We start from the raw sequence: 27122 nt of genomic DNA on the forward strand, positions 1-27122 counted from the left end.
TCATTCTGCATCTTCCTTTTCACAATACCCCACAGATTTTCTATGGGGCTAAGGTCAGGGGAGTTGGCGGGCCAATTTAGAACAGAAATACCATGGTCCGTAAACCAGGCACGGGTAGATTTTGCGCTGTGTGCAGGCGCCAAGTCCTGTTGGAACTTGAAATCTCCATCTCCATAGAGCAGGTCAGCAGCAGGAAGCATGAAGTGCTCTAAAACTTGCTGGTAGACGGCTGCGTTGACCCTGGATCTCAGGAAACAGAGTGGACCGACACCAGCAGATGACATGGCACCCCAAACCATCACTGATGGTGGAAACTTTACACTAGACTTCAGGCAACGTGGATCCTGTGCCTCTCCTGTCTTCCTCCAAACTCTGGGACCTCGATTTCCAAAGGAAATGCAAAATTTGCATGGTTGGGTGATGGTTTGGGGTGCCATGTCATCTGCTGGTGTCGGTCCACTCTGTTTCCTGAGATCCAGGGTCAACGCAGCCGTCTACCAGCAAGTTTTAGAGCACTTCATGCTTCCTGCTGCTGACCTGCTCTATGGAGATGGAGATTTCAAGTTCCAACAGGACTTGGCGCCTGCACACAGCGCAAAATCTACCCGTGCCTGGTTTACGGACCATGGTATTTCTGTTCTAAATTGGCCCGCCAACTCCCTTGACCTTAGCCCCATAGAAAATCTGTGGGGTATTGTGAAAAGGAAGATGCAGAATGCCAGACCCAAAAACGCAGAAGAGTTGAAGGCCACTATCAGAGCAACCTGGGCTCTCATAACACCTGAGCAGTGCCAGAAACTCATCGACTCCATGCCACGCCGCATTAACGCAGTAATTGAGGCAAAAGGAGCTCCAACCAAGTATTGAGTATTGTACATGCTCATATTTTTCATTTTCATACTTTTCAGTTGGCCAACATTTCTAAAAATCCATTTTTTGTATTAGCCTTAAGTAATATTCTAATTTTGTGACACACGGAATTTTGGATTTTCATTTGTTGCCACTTCAAATCATCAAAATTAAATGAAATAAACATTTGAATGCATCAGTCTGTGTGCAATGAATAAATATAATGTACAAGTTACACCTTTTGAATGCAATTACTGAAATGAATCAAGTTTTTCAAAATATTCTAATTTACTGGCTTTTACCTGTATGTGTTGTTTTTTTTACAACGTAAAAAAGCCAGCAAATCGCACATAATATACTAATCCAGAAAAAATATCAAATAATTATACTGCAAATTCAAGGTCACTAAATGTGATTTTTGGGGCCAAAATGGGAAAAAGAAGAAATGCAATTTTAAAAACTTTTAATTTATATTTTTTTAAAGTAAACATCTGAATTGCAGTCTACCACCTCCAAAGGCACAGCCATACTTAGTAGACCAAATCCAGAAAACACTGCACTGAACATGTTTTTTTTTTTAACTTAGTTGTATTGTTCATGAGAAACAATGCACTATAAAAATGACTGGACATTTTTTTTTAGTAAACAATGACATATTCTGTAGATAATTAAAAGACTGCTGTGATATGTAATAAGCTGTGGTGTAGTTATTTGAACTCCATAGAAAGGATAGATGTCCCGGTTTGTGGCATCAAAACATGTAAATAATAACTAACAATTACATATTCATATCAACCAATCTTGACTAACGGTGTTTAGGAAAATTGATTCATGAAGCAAAACAACACTATTGGCAGGAAGGTGAAAATGCATTGATATCGTGGAGGACTGAGCAGATTACATTTAAACACACAATACTTCCAAAACAATTTCCAAAAAAAATCCTCAAAGTGCTTTTTAAAATACACAAGACAATATGTGCAAATAGGCTAGCCTTTGAGTGGATAAGTCTTCGGATATGAGGAACAGGACAGAGGATCACAAATAAAATCAGCAACTCACACAAAGGTTGTCTACAATGTGTGACATCACAGCACCGTACACTGCACAACAGGTTCACTTAGTGACAATTCAGCTCAAAAACAAAAGAAAATAAAACAGTAGGCTTATACATCACTGTTCTTACTTAGGCACAGATCATTTGAAACAAAGGTCAACGCAAACAAGGCTTGGCAGACATGGGAGAAACAAAATGAAAGGTAAAGGAGGGCATGTTTTAAATAAAAAACAAGAGTGAAGCACTTGGAGCATAAATACGTGACACAGACAGACGGGAGATTTGGCAGCAACTCATGGGAGTCCTCAGCTGTATCTTTATCTGTACAGGTGTATAGCAGCTGTGACAGGCACTCCAAGAACACGAACGCAATTAAATCGACCAGGACTCTCATGACAGGTGAATTAAAAGCCTAAAGGACTGACATACACAATTGCAACTCCAATGTGAGCTTAATTCAAACACTGAAAACAGGGCACACACACACGCACACACACACACACAAAGGATAAACAAACCAAAAAAATCCTCACAACCAAATTTGGCAAATATTAAGAGCTCAGGGTCCAGTTGTACATGCTCCCCATTGCAGACAAACAGCCCAGTGTGTTCATCGTGGATTTGTCAACATTTGCTTTTCTCACATCCATACAACTGAAGGTCAAAATGCACATTGCACCGTTCTGTATCCAGCTGAGACTCCCACCAAGCAGGATGGATGCAGAAAAACTGTGCGTAACATTTACATAAGATGCTGTACTGTATATACACAGGTCTTCTTTTGTATAATTCTTTTGGTTAGTCGTTCGCTGACCCCGCAGCGAAGAGGACCCTCTGGTCAGTTCTGGCCAGCTTGGCGGGAGGCTCCAGAGACTCGTCTCCTAACACCACAGCATCCGACGGCAGGGTCAGCTCCTGACTTTCCTCATCACTTTCGTCCTCCTCCTCCTCTTCTTCTTCTGAACCGTATAGAATATGGAATTGTTTACCACATACCAGGGTCACAGCTACTTTGCAATATTAGTGCGTGAGTACCTTTGTCAGGATCCACCATGTTTAGACCTCGTCCTAAACTGGCAAACTAATCACAAGAGAGGGAAATATGGCACAGTTACTGTAAATTATAGAGGTGTGGGAAATAATCGATTTTTAGATCAATCAATCAATCAATCAATGTTTATTTATATAGCCCTAAATCACAAGTGTCTTAAAGGGCTGCACAAGCCACAACGACATCCTCGGTACAAAGCCCACATAAGGGCAAGGAAAAACTCACCCCAGTGGGACGTCGATGTGAATGACTATGAGAAACCTTGGAGAGGACCGCATATGTGGGTAACCCCCCCCCTCTAGGGAGACCGAATGCAATGGATGTCGAGTGGGTCTAACATAATATTGTAAGAGTACAGTCCATAGTGGATCCAGCATAACAGTAAGAGTCCAGTCCACAGTGGGGTCAGCAGGAAACCATCCCGAACGGAGACGGGTCAGCAGCGCAGAGTTGTTCCCAACCGATACACATCGCAATTCGGACATGGACGATTATAAAATCGATTAGTAAATGTCAATAATCGATAATGGATTTATTTATTGTAAATAAAGTAATGCAGACAGTTCTAAAATGTGTCTGACTGCAGCTTGCCACCTCACCGAGAGATCCGACCAGTTCATTTATTATAGGGCACTTATGCACACATTTCCATGAATTTAATAAATCTGATGCTAATTTATTTTTACAAATGCACTGTTTTTAAAAATTGCAAGTGATAAATGCTCATTTAGTGAAACAAAACTGCAATAATATACATCAATTAAAGCTGCAAGCAGCGATGGACGGGACCGACTTTGAGGGCTCATAAAATCCAAACCGGAGCAGTAATTAAAACTCTTTCATCAACTTTTAATCAGAAGGGTTCAATCTCTCTCCTGTGCTAATTTGAAGCCGACACGACAAACGCGCTCTCAGGAGATAATGTTTGAAAAAAGGTGGCTGTTTTTACTCAACTTTTGTTTTGAAGGGAGAATTGCAAACTTCCTGTTGATTTTTGCTGGGGTTGTCAGTGTATGAAATCTAGGTCTAAGTGAGACCTACATAGAGGTTTTTGTTTCATGTCTCTACGACATTCCTACTAGGAGTTACAGGCAGTTTTGTCTGTGTTTTCTTCCTAGGGGTCGCTAGAGCGCTATTTTGAGTTTTGGGGTTTGGTTTTTTGATTAGATCGCAATTTTTGCCAGTCCTGATGTGTGTGTCCAATTTGGTGACTTTTGAAGCATGTTAAGGGGGTCAAATTACAGCTCAAAGAGGCGGCGGTATAATAATAAAACGCTAGAAATTCAATAGGGTCCTCTGTCCCAAAGGGACTCGGTCCCTAATTAAAGATGCATCAATAATCGATTATTAATCGCATCATAGCTCCTGAATCGTAATCAAACCGTGATGTGGCCAAAGATTCCCACCTCTAGTAAATATGTCATTTTTTTGTATTCAGGCATGCTTGTGCGTGTGTTTGTTTACCTCTCCCATGACAGCAATGGGCGTCTCTCCTTTAGCCTGGGCTACTCTATGCTCTATCAGGTAGTACATATATTCATCATACAGAAGGCGGATCAGGTGAAAAGAGCCAAAACTGGCAGCACTTCTCAGGGTGAGGTCCCGAATCACCATGGAACTGGAGAGCAGAGATGAGAGAAATTTAGCCACGACGTAAAACAGAATGAGCAAATTTGGACGACAACACACCTGTAAAAGGACCACTTGAGCAGGAAGAGCTTGGCAGCTTTAGGGAAGGTCGGGCTGTGTTGGTGGGGCTTTAACACCTGGGAGACTACCCCATCCAGCCAGGCAGCCCACTGCTCCAGGGAGTTCTGCTGCTGGAGGGTCAGCTTGAAGTCCTGCTCCAGCCGCTGGACAACACGGTCCTCGCAGCGGCACACCCATGAAGCCTGCTCCTGCACAGGATGAACAAGATGAGGGTAAGATGATAAGATGGCCTGACCCAGTGCACGAGCAGTCTGTGGATATTTCATTAACCTGAACGTTGGCAAAATCAACACGGTTGAGGTCAGAGAGCATCTGGTTGATCTGGGCCGTGTTCTGGAGGACGGCGCGGGCTGCCTGTGCGAGATGGTTCAGACTGGTGTAACGACGCAGCGTCTGAGCGAATGCATTGGCTGATGTTACCTACACCGCAGCAAGATTAAAGAAAGCAAATAAGGATGGTGAAGCATGTGCTTTACAAGAAATAATCATAATGATTCATCCGACATGAGGGTTTTCTTCATACATGAGGAGACTGTACCTTGATGCGAACCATTTCCTCTGGGATGTTCATCATTGCATTGGTCAGCCAGCTTTCCAGGCTTTTGGCAAAATTCCGAATGGCTTGAGTTAAGGCACCTCAGGCAGAAAAAAAAAAAAAAAGAGGGGCAATATTGTTGTATGATTACATTTCCCTTGATTAACTAAAACTACAGAAGAGCAAAACACATTTCTGAAACAAATGCTAGATAAGAAATATACAAATATATTTGGAAAACATATTTAAACACACACAGGTAGGGATGTCCCGATCCGATATTTGGATCGGATTGGCCGCCGATATTTGCCAAAAAATGCGTATCGGCAAAGCATGGGAAAATGCCGATCCAGATCCAGTTTAAAAAAAAACTCCGGTCCATGTTTTGCAACGCACCAATTTTAATAATACATTCCACTTTTCTGCTGCTCCCTAATTTCCGTTCTGCATTTTCCAGCACACCTTCAACACATCCACAGGTCTGTGGATTCTCACGCAGTTGCTTTTAGCTGCTTGCATTACACGACAGGCTCTTCTCACTCTTTCCTGTGTCTCCCTCTCACAGACAGCAAGCGCACCTTCTTACACACGTCACATACTGTCACGTCATACGTCACATACGTATACGTCCTCTACCAGCAAAGACGTAGCAGCATGGCTAACGTTAGCTGTGATGCTAGCGCAGCAGTGCGAGCAACCTTCCTTCTAAGGTGCGCGCCTGTGCAATTGCGCGCTGCTCAGCGTCCTCTGCGCATAGCAATTATATGCCATGCACAAAATCAAATAAAAAAATAAGCGCATAACAATTTTCGACACACAGACACGACAGAGAAAACAGTTTTCGAAATCATTGTTCAAATATTGTAACGTCTGTCGAGACGCTTATCTCCATTCGGTGCCACACGTCCACACCATCAAAATGCCGAGGCAAAAATTTCCAGATCAACACCGTAGCATATATTAATGCAGTATGAAGAAGAATGTTTTAATGTAGACATGCAAACCTTGAAAGAAAATTTTGAAAATCAAGACTACATTTCCTGCAAATGGGTGCATTTCTACCCTATATTTTGAATTTAGATTTATTCTCATATCAAACTCTTTTGGCTGTCTTTTTGACACTTACATCCAACGCCCCCCTCCACACCCTGGATTATAAATAATGTAAATAATTCAATGTGATTATCTTGTGTGATGACTGTATTATGATGATAGTATATATCTGATAGTATATATCTGCATCATGAATCAATTTAAGTGGACCCCGACTTAAACAAGTTGAAAAACTTATTCGGGTGTTACCATTTAGTGGTCAATTGTATGTGCAACCTACTAATAAAAATCTCAATCAATCAATCAAAACACATAGAATCATCATACTGCTGTGATTATATGCATCAAGTGTTCATTCAAGGCTAAGTCAAAATATCGAGATATATATCGTGTATGGCAATATGGCCTTAAAATATCGCAATATTAAAAAAAGGCCATATCGCCCAGCCCTAGTTCAATGATGCTATTTCTGTTTGTCATGTATAATTTTGTCTATTTTGTGTTTATCCTTGAATAAACAGGTCAGTTTCTTGTTACCAACCATTGTGTATTATTTAAACTCCCCTAATTCAGCTGGCTAGTTGTTATCAAGAGTACTAAAACCCTTTTCAACATAATTCTGACAACTAAGTAGGCTACGGTAAATAACTTTAAACTTTAATACATGCTCGGATAGGCCAGTATCGGTCAGTATCGGTATCGGGCAGTATCGGTATCAAATCGGAAGTGCAAAAACAATATCGGTATCAGATCGGAAGTGCAAAAACCTGGATCGGGACATCCCTACACACAGGTAGGGGAAGCTCATTTTCCTCTACTCTCTAACATGAGTACAGTCTCCAATAACAGCTAAGATATATACAGATGCTAGATTATTAAAGGAAAACGTGACATTGAGGGCTGTAAAATGGCAACAATGGAATGAAACTTAACAAATGCTCTGGCAGTGGTTTGAGAAAAAGCTAGTCAGGTTACTTCTAGACCTCCACCCCAAATCACACCTCACTCCTACCCACTTCTCCAAAGTGGGCTGGCCCAGGGTGGAGGACAGAGTAAAACAGCTTGCACTGAGCCTAGTCTATAAAATTCGCTACACCTCCCTGATACCGAAGTATATGTCAAACTACTTCCATAACGTAAATGACCATCATAACCACAACAGCAGGGGGAGCTCCACAAACCACGTTAAACCCAGATTCCAATCTAACAAAGGTCTTAACTAATTCTCCTTCTATGCCACATCAATATGGAATGCACTCCCAACAGGTGTAAAAGAAAGTGCATCTCTATCCTCCTTCCAAACCGCACTAAAAGAACACCTCCAGGCAACTACAACCCTAGACTAACACCCTCCCCCCACCACATCCCACCTCCCCGGATTGTAAATAATCGAATGTATATACTTGTTCTTATGCTTTCTGAGCTCACTATGTTCACTGCTCGCTATACATATCCTACTAAGTCAGACCTACACTGTTTCAATGTCCATTTCTCAGATGATATAATTGTTGATGACTGAAGTGCTGATATCAACCAATCCTAACCCCCCCACCCCAAACCCCTCCACAACCCACCCCCCGGATTGTAAATAGTGTCAATAATTCAATGTATATACTCTGATGATTAACTTGTGTGATGACTGTATTATGCTGATAGTATATATTTGTACCATGAATTGATTTACGTGGACCCCGACTTAAACAAGTTGAAAAACTTATTCGAGTGTTACCATTTAGTGGTCAATTGTACGGAATATGTACTGTACTGTGCAATCTACTAATAAAAGTTTCAATCAATCAATCAATTGTATTTCAAGATCCCTGATTCGCTCATTTTGCTGTCAATTCAAAAGGGATTCAGCCAGAGACAAAACATACCATTATCATGTGGAATCTCAGCATCCAGACCAGCCAGAGCCGATCTAACTTTCCATACACTTCCAGAGAAGCTCAGTGTCCCACGGGCAGAGCAAAGCCGAGCATTTATCCAATGACTGGCAGCAATGTTAACAACCCGCTCTTTGCTTTACCATTGACTTCAATGTATGCTCATCTTCAACACTGTTAAACGCGTTGTAATGCGACCATAATGAATGAGGAGGAAGTCACATCAACTGGCGCAAAAGTAACTGATCCTGAACAAAAGTTGAACGCATCTTCAACAAAATTAAAAAAAAAAAAACACCATTTGTTTTTGACATTTTAGGGGAGGCTAAGCTTCCCTTGCAGTCTTTAGAGAAATCGCCACTGTATGATAATATTGAGACGCCTTACTGGGGATTGGCCTGAGTACATCAGGAATGAGGATCTCCACCAGGCCCTGGTAGAGGCTGTTGTCACAGTCACGGCTCCAGCGCACCACAGGCTCATACTTGCACAGCAGCACAAGGCAGGACTTCGGGAGACGCTTTTCTGACTCGTCATGACTGGTAAACACACAGTTTTTACTTACATACATTAATTAATTTCAAACAGAACAAAAACATTCATTTGTCAAATATCCAATAGTCTCCCTGCTCACTGATTAAAAGGGGTCAGTTAGTAACAGATCTGGGCAACTCACACAGCCAGTGTGGCATCTCCAGCCTGACTCTGGCCAAACCTCCAGAAGCTTTTCCACAGGGTCTCCACCAGGGTGAACTGAAGATTGACCATCACATCCAGTATGGCCTATCAGAGAAAACAGAGAAGAAAAACAGATCTTAGATGTATATGTTAGTCGATAAACAACCCTTGGACAATAGCTGAACTTCATTCTGCAACAATACTTGTGTTCATTACCTCACAGTGTTCTCTGTAGAGCAGCTGAAAGCTCTTTATGTGATCCAGTTCAATACCATCAGGTGGTGGCTTCCCCTGAAGGTCTATGTCTGGGAACTCAGGTAGCGTTCTGGAAGCATCTAGACAAAAGACACAAACATTCAGTTTGAAAAGTCTTTCAAGACTTTACTGCCATTCAACGAAAGGAACCTACCAAGGAACTGCTGGTACTGCTGAACCTGGGTGCTGATGTCCACTTGTCCAGAACCCTGTTGCTGAATTTGCTGCTGGCCTGCTCCGGTGGCAGTCCCATTGGTCATTCCCTCCACTTTGTGCACAGGCTTCAACCTGTTTGGACCAGACACAAAGTACTTGAAACAGCACAAACACAATGATTGAAACAAAAACTATCTTAGTCAGAGACAGGTTCACCATGATGCCACATGTATACCTCTGTTTCTGCGAGAAGGGCTGCTGCCTCATAGCAAGATGTTGCTGATCTTCCATTAGGCGGAGAAGAGACGAGCCTGCCTTGATCCTTAGCCCATAATAGTGATACTTAGAATTACCCCTGTAAAGTACAGAAAAGGTCATTCTTCTAGTCAAAGGTAAGCTATATTTACAATAAAATAGACTAGGCAGGGAAAGCCTGCCTTGATCCTTAGCCCAATGTAGAAGTACTTAAAATGACTTTTTTCATTATTGTGATGTCAAAGGTGAGCTCTATTTACAGTAAAGTGAACTGTACATAATATTCCTATTAATGAATTCAGCCAAACTTGCTAAACTTGCACAGCCTCTCCTCTCACCCTCACACATGCTGTGTTTTCATCACTGCCCACATTCCCACCCACACTAAGAACATTTTGCCATGCTTTAAGATTTTCCACACAATTTATCTTCTGTAAGAATGCCACTAGTGTGCAGGAAGCAACAGTTTGTTATGCAAATCTATTACATGTTAAGAGAAAGTGAGCGGATTTTGTCTCAGCACTTCTCATTCACTCATCATTCACATAAAACACGAAAATGAGCAAATGACAGCCAGATGAGACTGTGACAGCCAGATGAGACTGTGACAGGTTGGTACATTCAAACAAGCAAAAGTGAAATTATGGATAAATACAGTCGTGATCAAAAGTTTACATACACTTGTAGAGAACATAATGTCATGGCTGTCTTGAGTTTCCAATAATTTCTACAACTCTTATTTTTTTGTGATAGAGTGATCGGAGCACATACTTGTTGGTCACAAAAAAACATTCATGAAGTTTGCTTCTTTTATGAATTTATTATGGGTCTACTGAAAATGTGACCAAATCTGCTGGGTCAAAAATATACATACAGCAATGTTAATATTTGGTTACATGTCCCTTGGCAAGTTTCACTGCAATAAGGCGCTTTTGGTAGCCATCCACAAGCTTCTGGTTGAATTTTTGACCACTCCTCTTGACAAAATTGGTGCAGTTCAGCTAAATTTGTTGGTTTTCTGACATGGACTTGTTTCTTCAGCATTGTCCACACGTTTAAGTCAGGACTTTGGGAAGGCCGTTCTAAAACCGTAATTCTAGCCTGATTTAGCCATTTCTTTACCATTTTTGACATGTGTTTGGGGTCATTGTCCTGTTGGAACACCCAACCGCGCCCTAGAACCAACCTCCGGGCTGATGATTTTAGGTTGTCCTGAAGAATTTGGAGGAAATCCTCCTTTTTCATTGTCCCATTTACTCTCTGTAAGGCACCAGTTCCATTGGCAGCAGAACAGGCCCAGAGCATAATACTACCACCACCATGCTTGACGGTAGGGATGGTGTTCCTGGGATTAAAGGCATCACCATTTCTCCTCCTAACATATTGCTGCATATTGTGGCCAAACAGCTACATTTTTGTTTCATCTGACATCACATGGACAAAGATAAGACCTTCTGGAGGAAAGTTATGTGGTCAGATAGCTACCAAAAGCGCCTTATTGCTGTGAAACTTGCCAAGGGACATGTAACCAAATATTAACATTGCTGTATGTATACTTTTGACCCAGCAGATTAGGTCACATTTTCAGTAGACCCATAATAAATTCATAAAAGAAGCAAACTTCATGAATGTTTTTGTGACCAACAAGTATGTGCTCCAATCACTTGATCACAGAAAAACAAGAATTGTAGAAATTATTGGAAACTCAAGACAGCCATGACATTATGTTCTTTACAAGTGTATGTACACTTTTGACCACGACTGTAGGTTCAAAATATACCTTACATGAATGACCTTTTGACCTATCTTACCGTGTGCCAAGTCGTCGTGTGCGTAGCCCCATGAAAACAGATCGAATGAGTTTCCCAAAAGAGGCGGCATTGACAGGCTCCAGTTTCTGCTCCTGGCAATGCAGCAGGTAGTGGCAGTAGAGGGTCGAACGTGGAAGACTGACTCCTTCAGCAGTCTCGTAGTTGTCCAGCAACCACTGTACCTGACCGGCAGGCAGGGGACAAACAGGAGACTGTTGCAATTAGCAAAGCTGCAGAGCATGCAAACATTCAAAACACACATCAACAAACTGACATATGTTGCATGCATGTTTATGTTTTAATTGAACATGGACACAAAACACTTTATATACACTTTGCGGCTCATTTTGGAATGAAAACACAAATACCTTTGTGTGCGTGCCGTGGCATACAACATTGGTATGCAATGAATTACAGTAATGACCGGAAATACTGATGGGATGTCTGCCAAACATAAGTTGGTAACCATTATCACATGGATGTTTTTTTTTAGGATGTCATTGTTGTCATGGTGTTGGGGCATTTCAGGAAAATCAAAAGGTGCCCCTCATCACATGCATTGTAATGGTATGAAAGCAATGAGGTCATGGTTTAGTTTTCCTTTGAGCTGGAAATCACAGTTAAAAATAATGGTGTTTTTCAACAGCTTCAATTGGGTTCAATAGCCAAAGATGGTTTGTATTTGTTTTGTGTTCTCTAACTGTAAGAATCAGAGTATTTTTAATTGTGCTTTCCACTTGACATCAGTGTGTGGCACCAAAGGGTTGTACGAATGATAACAGAACAAAAAGAAATTCCTTCGCTTGGAGCCTCTGCATACCTTTTTGTCTGCCGACGGCACGCTACCCTCTTCGCCTTCTGTTATACTCACAGTGGCTGGGGAGGCACGGGCGGTGTGGGAGTAGCTCTGACTGTTGCCAGCTGCCCCACCGCTGTTACTGCTGTTGCCCAGCATGTAACCCCCCTGGATCACATAACTTCCTGTGGCGCCACCATTAGTGCCCGCCCCATCCCCTGACCCATTTGCGGTGCCACCTGTGGACACCACTGTGGACCCTCCCCCTGCTGCACTGCTAGGCTGAGCCACAAACATGGACACAGCTCCTGTTGTGCCAGCGGTCACAGAGACAGTTAGAGGTGTACCAGGGGTGGAGGCCTGCGAGCCTGAGGTTGGCTGACCTTCATAATACTGAGCAGCGGTGGTCTGGGTATACAGGGCTGTGTCAGTGTAAGGGAAGGTGCCGGGGCGACTGGATGGAAACAGACTAGATTAGTTTGAGCCTTGAGAAATTCAACGGCAAAATCTTTAGGATAGGTAATGACTCTAACATGGTGCTGGTGGTGTAGTTGGCATCTCCTCCTTCCACATACTGCACTGGATTAGTGTACACATGTTGCACCTGCACTGGTGTCAGCTGCTGTTGGACCTACGAAAAACACACTAACGCGTCAGTTCTTCAGCTGAAGGGAATCGAATCATCTATGCACACTCATTTATGAACATCAGTTAACTCTATAGCTGCCATCTCCCTTGTGTCCGGGACCTACTTGGGTGTGGCTGACGAGTCTCTCTCAACCTGTTCATGGGCTGGCTGGTTCGAGTGACCGATGTCCACAGGAAACCAAGAAGTCTGTGGCCTGCTCTGAAGCCTAAGCACTGTCCTAAGCGCTGCCTGATGCCTTCCATAGATTCTGCACGCTGTCTAAAGCTCTCTAAAAAGGAGCTAAATGCCACCACATGGTGACAATTGTAAACTATGCACACATTTTCAGTGATGATTGTCACGTACAGCAGGTCACAAACGTGAGTACACTCCTCACATGTCTGATATTTCAGCAAGCATTTTATTATACTGTATCTCATAGGACACCTTCACAATGTCATGTTGAAATTCATGATTCCCAAATGAACCTAAGCACTTATGCAGCCCAGGACTATGATGCTACCATCACCATGCTTGACTGTATACAAGATTGAATAGTTTTGCTAATCACTTGCATATGCCAGCTAGTTAGACAATAATGGCTGTGTTGTAAATTGATACCATACAAGTTGAATACTCAATACTTTAAAGCAATGTTCCCTCTAATTGTTCATGTGTCTAAGCAAACACAAAAACTCCCTGAGCATTCAGTGGAGCACATGTGAGCAACATCAAACGTGGCAATACCAGCAGCACACCCGTCTCAAACCACTCTTTTATAATAACACTCAAATGAGAGGAGTCATTTTCATGAGATTATTTAGTAATATTAGTGATTTGGCCCACTTGTAATGAAAATAAAAGAAATCTTGTTTTTCATAAGCTATGGATTAGTATTATACAATATGTCTGGGTGGGGGTCCTGCTTTGGAAATCATTTGTACCCCTTTCGGAGATCACATTTAGTTCCCCTTAAACATCCTCATGTTGCACAATGAAATGTAAGCATAGGATGAAGTGTGCATTCCTGTAACTTTCTCTAGTAACAGCATTCCATGATTAATATCAATAAATGAACATTAATAATAAATTACAGTAGAATAAGCACACGTATGACTGAGGAGTCATAGTGTAACTTTGTGTGGTGTTTGAGTTGTCAGACTTTTTGTGTGGCCATAAACGCACCAGTGGCTTAGTGTTGGTGACAGATGACAAGTTGGTTTTGGCCTGGTTTGTACGGCAGAAAATGACTAATTTTTCGAGATAGAAGTTTTTTACTCATGTTTTTGGTGTGGTTATGGCCGAATTTAAACAGTTTTGCTCAATAAAGTGATCGATAAAATTCCTGTCCTCGAAGCATCTCGATAGACGTTACAATAATTGAACGGTGTTCAATTGAACGGTGCTGACGAACACGGTTAGGGCCGCTTGTTGTCACTGTCACTCAGAGTTGCATTGCAAAATTACACACAATAAATGTGTTTATTTTTGTTTAGAATTCAGATGGGATTTGATTTGGTGCGCGGCATATATTTGCAGAGGACGCTTGAGCAGTGCGCAATTGCGCAGGCGCGCACCTTAGAGGGAACGTTGCTCTAAAGTATATTCAAGGTTATATTTCTATAGTATTGTGCCTTGGAAAGATATACCATAATAAAAATGCTTGCTTAGGGGTATACTCACTTACAACACTAATTAGCACCAATTATATCAAAATGGTTGCATTGCTCAGACCCTCCAGGAGTTTGTGAATGTGAATTATATATTTATATAGCGCTTTTCTCTAGTGACTCAAAGCGCTTTACATAGTGAAACCCAATATCTAAGTTACATTTAAACCAGTGTGGGTGGCACTGGGAGCAGGTGGTTGAAGTGTCTTGCCCAAGGACACAACGGCAGTGACTAGGATGGCGGAAGCAGGGATCGAACCTGGAACCCTCAAGTTGCTGGCACGGCTGCTCTACCAACCGAGCTATACCGCCTTATTATAATGTTGCAGATCGCACCAAGTTTCACAAAATCAACAAATCTCTGCAAATCATGCACAGCCCTGCTACTTTGTCCAATCTCCAAAATTGTTCCGCTCATTTAGGCCAATCATCATGGTTTTTGCCAAATTGATTTTGTCCCTAAGCAATGCTCAACAAATGCGCATGTGTACTGTTTAATTAAATCTGTCCCTGCACCCGTCATTTACCAACAAAAATCCCAGCAAAAGATTGCGCTCCATGTTTCCCCAATGTTCTCAATGGCAAGATGTTGGAACATAAACAAGTGTTTACAATCGACAAACACTTTTCAACAGCAAAACATACACGCAAAGCAGACAACAGCAGGTGGTGTTTGTAAACTGTATGCATGCATTTGTGGGAATTGGCCACATCATATGTGTAAAAATGGCAGCAAATGGAACACACTGCACATACACGTTATGAATACAGAATATATACATAATTATGTATATATTGTTATGCAAAAAAAGTGCTTCTATTTGATAGCGCTCCAGTGATTTTAGGAATCTTCTGCAAAAATGTTAGTCTCTCCTAATGTTTGTCATGTCTGTGTAATCATGTTTTGTTTTAGTCATGTTTTGTTTAGTTTAGTTATTAGACTCTTTAGTTTCTGGCTTTTCACCTTGTTTCCATGGTTACCCATTAGTTTCACCTGTTCCACGTTTGGACTCATTGTGCACTCTTGTTTGTCACCATAGCAACCCATTAGTTTTCACCTGCCCTCACGACTCACGCACCTGTCTTTAATCATGTCACTATTATTTAAGCTTCCAGTTGCCAGGCTGTCTGTCTGGCGACATCATACCCCTGACACACTCTCCACACACCCTTTTGACCCTTGCTGCTCTTTTTCATGCCGTTTTCTCGTCCAAGTAAGTTTTCTTTATTCATGCCATAGTTTGCAAGTTTTGTTCATGTCCATAGTTTTTTGCCCACGTGCAAGTCCTTTTGTTTCATTAGTCAAGTTTTTGTACTTCCGCCTAATGTGCGCGTCCTTATTTTGTTCCTTTTGTTATAGTAAAATTAAATATGTATTCACCTGCAAGTCATATCTTGTCCAAATCTTTTGCACCTCGGGAGAACAAACCACGCCACAGTCCAAGTCGTGACAATGTTTTGAACAAGACTCACTTGTATTAAAGTTTCTTTTTAAGATCGGATATTAAAAATAAAATAATTTTACTCATGTAAAAGAGATTTTATTCTAAATGAGCTTTTACCTGGTTAAATACAAGAAAATGAAAAAATGAATGAAAAAATATGGATATATTTAGAAAATAATAGTCAGAGAACAGCTGGTAAGGAAAGTGGCATCTCTATAGTAATGTTCCTTGACAGTATTTGCATTGTTTACTCGTCTTAAACATTTATGATTTTTAAATGTGAAAGTTGTACTTTTATTTTTGTGTGAAAGCTAGGATGACCTTTTGAGTCTTTTCCTGACAAGAATACACATGTACTTTGTTGTGGCTGAATAAAGCTTATTTTACACATTTTTGTGTACAATATTGGTAATATGCTTCTGTGAGTTTTTTTGTTTTTTATATTTGTTAATGTATTACTTATTCTTAAACAACGACAACAAAAGCCTGAGAAATCCTGGAGGGACTGATTGCTACGGGTGCTTGTATGTTCCACACTCACCTCTGGGCTGATATGAACTGACTGTAGACTGGTGACACTGAGCTGTGTGCCGGGCTCAGTCTTGGCTATCTGCGAGGTGGCCTGCACAACAGACCTCTGCGCAAACAAATATAGGATTGGTTTTTTTTTTTTAGAGCAAAGACACATCTGTGAGGTGTTTTGCATGTGAGAACATTTCACCTGCTGGGCTGATTGGACCTGTTGAACGACTTGCGTGGGAACGCCTGTCTGTATGACAGCTGGAGGGGAGCTGGAGTCCGACACACTGTCGCTCGAGTGGAGGGAGCCCTCTGTGAGACCAATTTGTCGGCAATAAGAAGACTTCATCATACAAAGGAATTGTAACTGAACCAACAGTGCCATCTACCATAAGGGCACAGTCACATGGGCCAGATTTACCGCCCCTGCACTCACACTCCTCTGCCAAACCATTTACATGTGCCATCACTTCATTATAGAATGCTGTATTACTACAACTTTTATGACTTTATATAGACATATGAACACTGTTATATGCAATGTAAAGAAGGCAAAGTGATAGCCTACAGTCACGATCAGGGGCGCCGCTAGGGATTTTGGGCCCCATGAAAAGAATCTTTACAGTGTCATTATTTTTTCTGTATTATAATTTCATCATCATTAGGGGCCTCTCTGGGCCCCCCTCCATCATGGGCCCCTAGAATCCGTCTCCTTTACCCCCCCTTTTCGGCGCCCCTGGTCGCGATCAAAAGTTTACATACACTTGTAAAGAACATTATGTCATGGCTGTCTTGAGTTTCCAATAATTTCTACAACTCTTATTTTTTTGTGATAGAGTGATTGGAGCACATACTTGTTGATCACAAAAAACATTCATGAAGTTTGGTTCTTTTATGAGTTTATTATGGGTCTACTGAAAATGTGAGCAAATCTGCTGGGTCAAAAGTATACATACAGCAATGTTAATATTTGCTTACATGTCCCTTGGCAAGTTTCACTGCAATAAGGCGCTTTTGGTAGCCATCCACAAGCTTCTGCTTGAAATTTTGACCACTCTTGACAAAATTGGTGCAGTTCAGCTAAGTGTTGGTTTTCTGACATGGACTTGTTTCTTCAGCATTGTCCACACGTTTAAGTCAGGACTTTGGGAAGGTCATTCTAAAACCTTAATTCTAGTCTGATTTAGCCATTCCTTTACCACTTTTGACGTTTGTTTGGGGTCATTGTCCTGTTGGAACACCCAACTGCGCCCAAGACCCAACCTCCGGGCTGATGATTTTAGGTTGTCCTGAAGAATTTGGAGGTAATCCTCCTTTTTCATTGTCCCATTTACTCTCTGTAAAGCACCAGTTCCATTGACAGCAAAACAGGCCCAGAGCATAATACTACCACCACCATGCTTGACGGTAGGTCTGGTGTTCCTGGGATTAAAGGCCTCACCTTTTCTCCTCCAAACATCCATCCATCCATTTTCTACCGCTTATTCCCTTTGGGGTCGCGGGGGGCGCTGGAGCCTATCTCAGCTACAATCGGGCGGAAGGCGGGGTACACCCTGGACAAGTCGCCACCTCATCGCAGGGCCAACACAGATAGACAGACAACATTCACACTCACATCCACACACTAGGGCCAATTTAGTGTTGCCAATGAACTTATCCCCAGGTGCATGTCTTTGGAGGTGGGAGGAAGCCGGAGTACCCGGAGGGAACCCACGCAGTCACGGGGAGGACATGCAAACTCCACACAGAAAGATCCCGAGCCCGAGATTGAACCCAAGACTACTCAGGACCTTCGTATTGTGAGGCAGATGCACTAACCCCTCTGCCACCGTGAAGCCCTCCTCCAAACATATTGCTGGGTATTGTGGCCAAACAGCTGAATTTTTGTTTCATCTCACATCACATGGACAAAGATAAGACCTTCTGGAGGAAAGTTATATGGTCAGATGGCTACCAAAAGCGCCTTATTGCAGTGAAACTTGCCAAGGGACATGTAACCAAATATTAACATTGCTGTATGTATACTTTTGACCCAGCAGATTTGCTCACATTTTCAGTAGACCCATAATAAATTCATAAAAGAACCAAACTTCATGAATGTTTTTTGTGACCAACAAGTATGTACTCCAATCACTCTTTCACAAAAAAATAAGAGTTGTAGAAATTATTGGAAACTCAAGACAGCCTTGACATTATGTTCTTTAAAAGTGTATATAAACTTTTGATCGCGACTGTATATTACATTAATATACTGTATGTGTTCGACAATACCTGTAACTGTAACAACGATGTATTGGGGAGCGCTTTGTCCATTTCCAGACTGTGTGGGAGAGCTCTGAATTTCTGCCGTCACATAATGAGTCTGAGCGGGTTGGGCCGGAGCTGTGGTCTGGGTTTGACTACCTGTAGTCGGTTTCTGAGTGCTGATGGAAGTGGCTTGTTCAGGTGAGGGTGCAGTTTGGCCTGTGGATGTGACAACCGTAGGGGTGACCACAGTGGTTTGGATCTCAGCTAGGAACTGAGGGGTAGTTGCAGGCGTGGAGCTGGCGTCGGGCTGGCCAGATGTGCCGACAGCCCCTTGAGATTGGGCCGCAGGCTGGATCTCACTGACATAGCCTGAAGTGGCCATCACACAGGCTGGGAATCACCCTAGAAAAAAAATTCACATCATTATCTTAGGAGTACACATTGGATGCTATAGTCTGCATTAAGATATACAGTATTAGCAATATTGTCATATGTTTTTATTTCTAGGCAGGTGTAGTAATTCCGTACTGGATGCAAAGAGGGTTGTGAAATACAGTGGCAGGCCAGCTAATTTAGAGGTGGAGCAAGGTAGTATCTTATTACCTGCATGTAATGTGATCACACTGCCTTTTAACAGTGGAACAAGCTAACAAAGTCCTGCACTACATTGACTATAGTCCACTCACTGACCGCATTCATTTAACCTGCTATATTCTGTGTGTCTGTTTGAATGAAGACAAATACGTCCTGGGCCAAAAATCCCTTCATATTCTCTACTACTCGCTGGTGTTACCATATCTGAGTTATTGTGTAGAAATATGGAAAAAGATCAATTAGACTGATACATAATGTTGGATATAGAGAACATACAAACCCTTTATGTATTGTTATATTTGTTTCCTTACCATTATTGCTATGTTGTCTATTACCATTGTTGGTATTTTGTCTATTACCATTGTTGGTATATTCATTGTTCCTACATTGTTGATACAAATTATTGTTACAGTGTAATAATTATTGTCACCTGTGGTAATGCCACTATGATACAACATTTGTATTATAATCCTTGAACAAAGTAACCGTGAAACTCAATGGAATAATCACTGAATGGAGAACTGGGGGTGGGATCAAATAAATTATCTTCTTCCCACTCCCATTCAGGCAAAACTGGACAATCATGCATTACAAACTGTACATTACCTTTTGCACTATATTAGTTTATATTATTATGTGTTGTCAACTTTGTACTTTTTTTTTTATGTCATTGCCTGAAATAAATAAATAAATGAAAATGAATGAAAAAAATGAATTGAGTCAAAAATATTGAAGTTCGATGATTTGGTAAAATTGCAAACCGCTAAAATTATGTACAAAGCAAACTATAACCTGCTACCAAAGAATGTACAACAAGGAGAAATATAACCTTAGAGGAAAATCTAATTTAAAAAATGTATATGCTCGTACGACACTAAAAACCTTTAGCATATCAGTATATGGAATGAAATTATGGAATGGATTAAGTAAAGAAGTTAAACAATGTACTGATATGATCCACTTCAAGAGGTTGTTCAAATTAATAGTGCTTACAAAGTACAAATAAGAAGAATTATTAGAAACACCTTCAACCTCATTGAAAATGGGATATTCTTCATCTCAGTATGTTTATCATGACTGACTTAATCATCTATTACAAAAACTGCTGTATGAATCATTCACGGATGTCATTGTGCTACAAAAAGAAGTCAGTAAATTAACGTATGTATTTGTAAACGCTCTGAAGTGGGGAAGGGGTAGGATTAAATAAGCTTTGCTTCTTCCTACTCCTTTTCGGGCATGATTTAAAGTGAAATTATATGAAATTGTGTGATGTATTATGCTGTAAGTGTGTTCATGTTCGAAATAAACTAAAGACAAAAGAAAGACAGGAAGAATGAACCTCATGTTTATCGTCATGTTTAACATCAACTAGAAGTGAGTGGGCCCTTCGCTGTTATTTAAACAACAATTCAGGCTACATGTTTGACTACAAAATAAACACTGATCGGGTCGAGCTATATCATTGCATTTGTTGCTTACTCCAGAGGTCCCCAACCACCGGTGCGGGGACCTCTGGAGTAAGCTGCTGTGATGCATTTGCTACCGGGCCGCTCAGAGACATGAAATAATTTATCACCGACCGCATTTTCTCCTACTTAACTTTGGCCTGTCCCACCAGACACACCAATAAGCTTGTTCATAGATGTATTGTACATCTCCTAATAGGAAGTCGCCATTTGCTATATTTGTTACATCTTTTTCACATGGGACAATGCACATTAATAAACATATAAAATGTAAAGGTGCCAAATAGTGGCCAAAAGCTAGGTTCCATCTAGCTAGGTTGATGACCCAAGATCAGGGCAGATCAGGAACAAAGTGACCATAGGAGTTAATGTACATAAGGCAGATGGAGAAGTACTAAATTGTTGCATATGATAATTGTGCTGAAGGAAGAAAACACACATCTCCTTTGGCCTAGTAAGTTAAAGTGCTGATATTATTGCACATCGTCCTATTACATAAGTAGTTAGCTGTCATGTCTGTGTAGTCATGTTTTGTCTTAGTCATGTTTTGTTTAGTTATTGGACTTTTTAGTTTCTGGCTTTTCACTCCCTTGTCTTGTTTCCATGATTACCCATTAGTTTAATCCATGATTTAATCCATGATTTAATCCATGATTTAATCCATGATTTAATCCATGATTACCTGTTCCACGTTTGGACTCATTGTGCACTCTTGTTTGTCACCATAGCAACCCACATTTATGCTCTGCACATTTCTGACTCTTTTTTCATGTCCATCGTTCACGCTGCTCCTTTTTGTCCATGCCAAGTAAGTTTTGTTTATTATTGCCACAGTTAGTGTTTTTTGTTGTTCATAGTTTTTGCCTTTGTGCAAGTGTTTGGTTTCATAGTTTGTTCTCCGCCATTGTGCGCGCCTTTTGTTTACTTCCTTGATTTGTATTTATAGTGTTTAAATAAAAATGTACCTTCATTCCCGTCTCGCCCGAGCCAACTTTCCGTTGCCTTCGAGAAAAACTAAACCCCAGGACCAAGTCATGACAGTAACACTATAAATACAAAACAAGGAAGTAAACAAAAGGCGCGTGCAATGGCGGAGAACAAACTATGAAACCAAACACTTGCACAAAGGCAAAAACTATGAACAACAAAAAACACTAACTGTGGCAATAATAAACAAAACTTACTTGGCATGGACAAAAAGGAGCAGCGTGAACGATGGACATGAAAAAAGAGTCAGAAATGTGCAGAGCATAAATGTGGGGATGTCACCAGAAAGACAAACTGAAAAACAATGAACTTAAATACTACAGACATGATTAACGAAAACAGGTGCGTGACTCAAAACGTGAAACAGGTGCGTGACGTGACAGGTGAAAACTAATGGGTTGCTATGGTGACAAACAAGAGTGCACAATGAGTCCAAACGTGGAACAGGTGAAACTAATGGGTAATCATGGAAACAAGACAAGGGAGTGAAAAGCCAGAAACTAAAGAGTCCAATAACTAAACAAAACATGACTAAGACAAAACATGATTACACAGACATGACAGTTAGCAATAACGGATGTATTTACACATGGAAAATTGGACCAAAAAAAGCTAACATTAGTGTATGAAATATTGCACAAAATATGAATACATAACTTTTAGAATGGAAATAGTAACCCACAGAAATCTATTAGAACTAATGTCAAGTATTTCTAGGATTCTTACAAGCTTAACACGTTAGCTTGATAGTTAGCATCGGCGGGGTCACATCACACCTGGCTTGTGTTGTTCAATTCCCGCGAGTTACATGTTTACAATCAGCCTGCATCGATCACGTCGCAATCATTTAACAAAAAAAAGAAAAATCCCTAAATTCAACCACGGGGCCACCTACGCAGTGGCCTTGTGGTTAGAGTATCCGCACTGAGATCAGTAGGTTGTGAGTTCAAACCCCGGCCGAGCTAGGTTCCATCTAGCTAGGTTGATGACCTAGGATCAGGGCAGATCAGGAATAAAGTGACCATAGGAGTTAATGTGCATAAGGCAGATGGAAAAGTACTAAATTGTTGCATATAATAATTATGCTGAAGGGAAAAAATACACATCTGCTTTGGCCTAGTAAGTTAAAGTGCTGGTATTATTGCAATCATTTAACAAAAAAAAAAAAATCCCTAAATTCATCCACAAGGTCACCTACTCAGTGGCCTTGTGGTTAGAGTATCCGCACTGAGATCGGTAGGCTGTGAGTTCAAACCCCGGCCGAGTCATACCAAAGACTATAAAAATGCCCTTCACTATGTGGTAGGTTCCTGTGGACATTATCTCCTTCTGTTGTTAATTATTTTTTTTCATACGGTGTTGATGTGGAAATGGTTGCTTGGGCATTTAGTTGGTGTGGCACCGGCCGGAGATGTTGACATGCGGAGTTTCAAGCACTCTTCATTCTCTAGCGGGTGACTTTTCAAGTCATGCTACAAATTATCAGTGGTGCTACTTCTTGTAGCAAAGCTTTTGCCGCATACTTGACATATTGCGGTTGTCTGTTCGACATCTTCCCGCTTGAAGCCAAACCACCGCCAGACGATGGACCCCCTGCTGTTTTTCTTGGGAATTAATTATTCCTTCATTTGTTACCAGATTCGCACCTTCTTTCTCTCGTATTACCACTCGCACCACACCGCTAGCACCACAGCTAACGTTACCCACGCTGCTACCTCTCTGCTCCGCGAGAGCGTGTGACGTTGCACGCGTGACAGTATGTGACGTATGTAAGAAGGTGCGCTTGTTTTATGTCTCTGTGAGAAGGAGAGACGGGAAAGAATGAGAAGAGCATGTAGTGTAATGCCTGCAGGTAAAAGCAACTGCCTGAGAACGTATACTTGAATATTGCACAGAGACAAACCCGCGATGTATCGAGTATATTCGACATATCGCCCAGCCCTAGTTGGAATTGGGGGTTAAATCACCAAAATGATTCCCGAGCGCGGCCACCGCTGCTGCTCACTGCTCCCCTCACCTCCCAGGGGGTAACAAGGGAATGAGTCAAATGCAGAGGACAAATTTCACCACACCTACTAATCATTGGTACTTTAACTTAACTTTCTTACAGATCCATGCTCATGTCGTTGAATGTGATGTATCACCTATAACCCATCAGATACCAAAGCCAAAACAAAGCCTACTACTAGCAAAAATGAGCAAAATACAAAAGTCTATGGAGAGCTTTTTTGCAAAGGGAAAAGGTCAGTGTCTCCCACTACTTGAATGTCATGGTGAGTTTTTTCATGTATTCATTTTTCATGCACTTATTTGCTATATCCTCAGTGCTGAACTCCTGAGAATTTGCACCTGGCTCGCTGACAATAAACTATCCATATACTTAGGTAAAACGGAATGCATCCTATTTGGGTCCCAAATCAATCTCAAGAAAGTCAGTGACTTCACTATAAAAGTGGGTGCCATTGTTATCACCAGGAAAGATGAGGTCACCGAAACCTAGGTTCCATTCTAGAGGCTAATCTCTCCTGTGATAAAATGGCAACCAAGGTAATCAGAAAGGTCAACCAACGAACGAGATTTCTCTACAGAATCTCCTCTCTGGTCAACAAAAGCACCTTGAAGATTCTAGCGGGAACTCTCATTCAACCTTTTTTCGATAACGCTTGCACCTCCTGGTACCCTAGCACCTCCAAAACCCTCAAATCTAGACTCCAAACATCCCAGAACAACCTAGTCAGATTACTTCTAGACCTCCACCCCAGATCCCACCTCACTTCTACTCACTTCTCCAAAGTGGGCTGGCTCAGGGTGGAGGACAGAGTAAAACAACTTGCACTGAGCCTAGTCTATAAAATCCGCTACACCTCCCTGATACCGAAGTACATGTCAAACTACTTCCATAACGAAAATGACCGGCATAACCACAACACCAGGGGGAGCTCCACTAACCACGTTAAACCCAGATTCCGATCTAACAAAGGTCTTAACTCATTCTCCTTCTATGCCACATCAATATGGAATGCACTCCCAACAGGTGTAAAAGAAAGGGCATCTCCATCCTCCTTCAAAACTGCACTAAAAGAACACCTCCAGTCAACTTCATGTCATGTCTGTGTAATCATGTTTTGTTTTAGTCATGTTTTGTTTAGTTATTGGACTCTTTAGTTTCTGGCTTTTCACTCCCTTGTCTTGTTTCTATGGTTACCCATTAGTTTCACCTGTTCCACGTTTGGACTCATTGTGCACTCTTGTTTGTCACCATAGCAACCCATTAGTTTTCACCTGCCCTCACGACTCACGCACCTGTCTTTAATCATGTCACTATTATTTAAGCTTCCAGTTGCCAGGCTGTCTGTCTGGCGACATCATACCCCTGACACTCTGCTTCCCACTCTGTTTACCGCTGCGCACTTCATGCCATGTCCAAGTAAGTTGTTTCTATTCATGCCACAGTTAGTGACTTTTGTTCATGTCCTTAGTTTTTTGCCCACGTGCAAGTATTTGTTTCATTTGTCAAGTTTGTACTTCCGCCTTGTGCGCGCCTTTAGTTTGTTTCTTTTGTTATAGTAAAAATAAATATGTACTCCCATTCCTGTCTCGCCCGAGCCAACTTCCCGTTGCCTTCTGGAAAAACAAAATCCAAGGACCAAGTCTTGACACTTCAACCCTTGACTAACACCCTCCCCTCCACATCCCACCTCCCCGGATTGTAAATAATCAAATGTATTTCTAATGTATATACTTGTTCTTATGCTTTCTGAACTCACTATGTTCACTGCTTGCTGTACATATCCTACCAAGTCAGACTTTCACTGTTTCAATGTCCATTTCTCTGATGATGCAATTGTTGATGACTGAATGCTGATATCAACCAAACCCTCCTCATCCCACCCCCTGGATTGTAAATAATGTAAATAATTCAATGTATATACTCTGATGATTAACTCAGTGTTTTTCAACCACACTAGTGTGCCGTGAGATACAGTCTGGTGTGCCGTGGGAGATTATCTACAAACCCCGTTTCCATATGAGTTGGGAAATTGTGTTAGATGTAAATATAAACGGAATACAATGATTTGCAAATCATTGTATTCCGTTTTTGTTTACATCTAACACAATTTCCCAACTCATATGGAAACGGGGTTTGTAATTTCACCTATTTAAGTTAAACATATTTTTTGCAAACAAGTAATTATAGTCTGCAAATGATGTGTTGTTGTTGAGTGTCGGTGCTGTCTAGAGCTCGGCAGAGTAACCGTGTAATACTCTTCCATATCAGTAGGTGGCAGCCGGTAGCTAATTGCTTTGTAGATGTCGGAAACAGCGGGAGGCAGTGTGCAGGTAAAAAGGTGTCTAATGCTTAAACCAAAAGTAAACAAAAGGTGAGTGGCCCGAAGAAAAGGCATTGAAGCTTAGGGAAGGCTATGCAGAACGAAACTAAAACCGAACTGGCTACAAAGTAAACAAAAACAGAATGCTGGACGATAGCAAAGACTTACTGTGGAGCAAAGACGGCGTCCACAAAGTACATCCGAACATAACATGACAATCAACAATGTCCCCACGAAGAAGAATAAAAACAACTGAAATATTCTTGATTGCTAAAACAAAGTAGATCCGGGAGATATTGCTCAAAGGAAGACATGAAATTGCTACAGGAAAACACCAAAAAAATCAAAATAAGGCACGGCGTTATGTGACAGGTGGTGACAGTACACCTACTTTGAGACAAGAGCTATATTGATTGGTTATGGTTTAAAGTCATATCCAACAATTGCGACAACGACTTTTTACTATCAACTGAGTTTCATTTTTTAATGATTTCTGCTGGTGGTGTGCCTCCGCATTTTTTCAACGCAAAAAATGTGCCTTCGCTCAAAAAAGGTTGAAAAACACTGGATTAACTTGTGTGATGACTGTATTGTGATGATAGCATATATTTGTACCATGAATTGATTTACGTGGACCCCGACTTAAACAAGTGGAAAAACTTATTCGGGTGTTACCATTTAGTGGTCAATTGTACGGAATATGTACTGTACTGTGCAATCTACTAATAAAAGTTTCAATCAATCAATCAATCTTTCTGCCACACGTGGAAGGCCGGTTAATGAAAATAATGCCTACATTAAACCGGTCCCTGGTGCAAAAAAGGTTGGGGACTCCTGGCCAGACGTGGGTAGTAACGCGCTACATTTACTCCGTTACATCTACTTGAGTAACTTTTGGGATAAATTGTACTTCTAAGAGTAGTTTCAATGCAACATACTTTTACTTTTACTTAAGTATATTTATAGAGAAGGAACGCTACTTTTACTCCGCTACTTTTATCTACATTCAGCTCGCTACTTGCTACTAATTTTTATCGATCTGTTAATGCACGCTTTGTTTGTTTTGGTCTGTCAGACAGACCTTCAAAGTGCCTGCCTTACTGGTGACGTTTCACTTCGTTCCACCAATCAGATGCAGTC

General features: G+C 41.3%; 1 protein-coding gene across 8 annotated transcripts in view; it reads right to left on the bottom strand.

Moving 5' to 3' along the window:
* Nucleotides 1–1297: 1297 nt before the first annotated feature.
* The window catches only part of rfx1a (regulatory factor X, 1a (influences HLA class II expression)), a 28659-nt gene continuing 2834 nt past the window's right edge, over nt 1298–27122 (bottom strand). Inside the window, exons 2-19 of one of the 8 annotated variants that reach the window (XM_061974277.1) lie at nt 18626–19003; nt 16557–16666; nt 16377–16472; nt 12626–12723; nt 12476–12546; nt 12117–12400; nt 11297–11508; nt 9466–9585; nt 9229–9362; nt 9036–9154; nt 8818–8924; nt 8529–8680; nt 5206–5303; nt 4938–5087; nt 4647–4855; nt 4422–4575; nt 2942–2987; nt 1298–2865 (exon numbers count right to left, since the gene is read on the bottom strand). In XM_061974277.1, the coding sequence (XP_061830261.1) occupies nt 2705–2865; nt 2942–2987; nt 4422–4575; nt 4647–4855; nt 4938–5087; nt 5206–5303; nt 8529–8680; nt 8818–8924; nt 9036–9154; nt 9229–9362; nt 9466–9585; nt 11297–11508; nt 12117–12400; nt 12476–12546; nt 12626–12723; nt 16377–16472; nt 16557–16666; nt 18626–18983 (2679 nt within the window). In that variant the 5' untranslated portion in view covers nt 18984–19003 and the 3' untranslated portion in view covers nt 1298–2704. Of the gene's footprint in view, nt 2866–2941; nt 2988–4421; nt 4576–4646; nt 4856–4937; nt 5088–5205; nt 5304–8528; nt 8681–8817; nt 8925–9035; nt 9155–9228; nt 9363–9465; nt 9586–11296; nt 11509–12116; nt 12547–12625; nt 12724–16376; nt 16473–16556; nt 16667–18625; nt 19004–27122 lie in introns of all 8 variants that reach the window. The other 7 variants (XM_061974278.1, XM_061974274.1, XM_061974273.1 and 4 more) reach the window with 7 other exon arrangements.

This window comes from Nerophis lumbriciformis, linkage group LG22, assembly GCF_033978685.3.
Source record: "Nerophis lumbriciformis linkage group LG22, RoL_Nlum_v2.1, whole genome shotgun sequence".
Classification (NCBI taxonomy): domain Eukaryota; kingdom Metazoa; phylum Chordata; class Actinopteri; order Syngnathiformes; family Syngnathidae; genus Nerophis; species Nerophis lumbriciformis.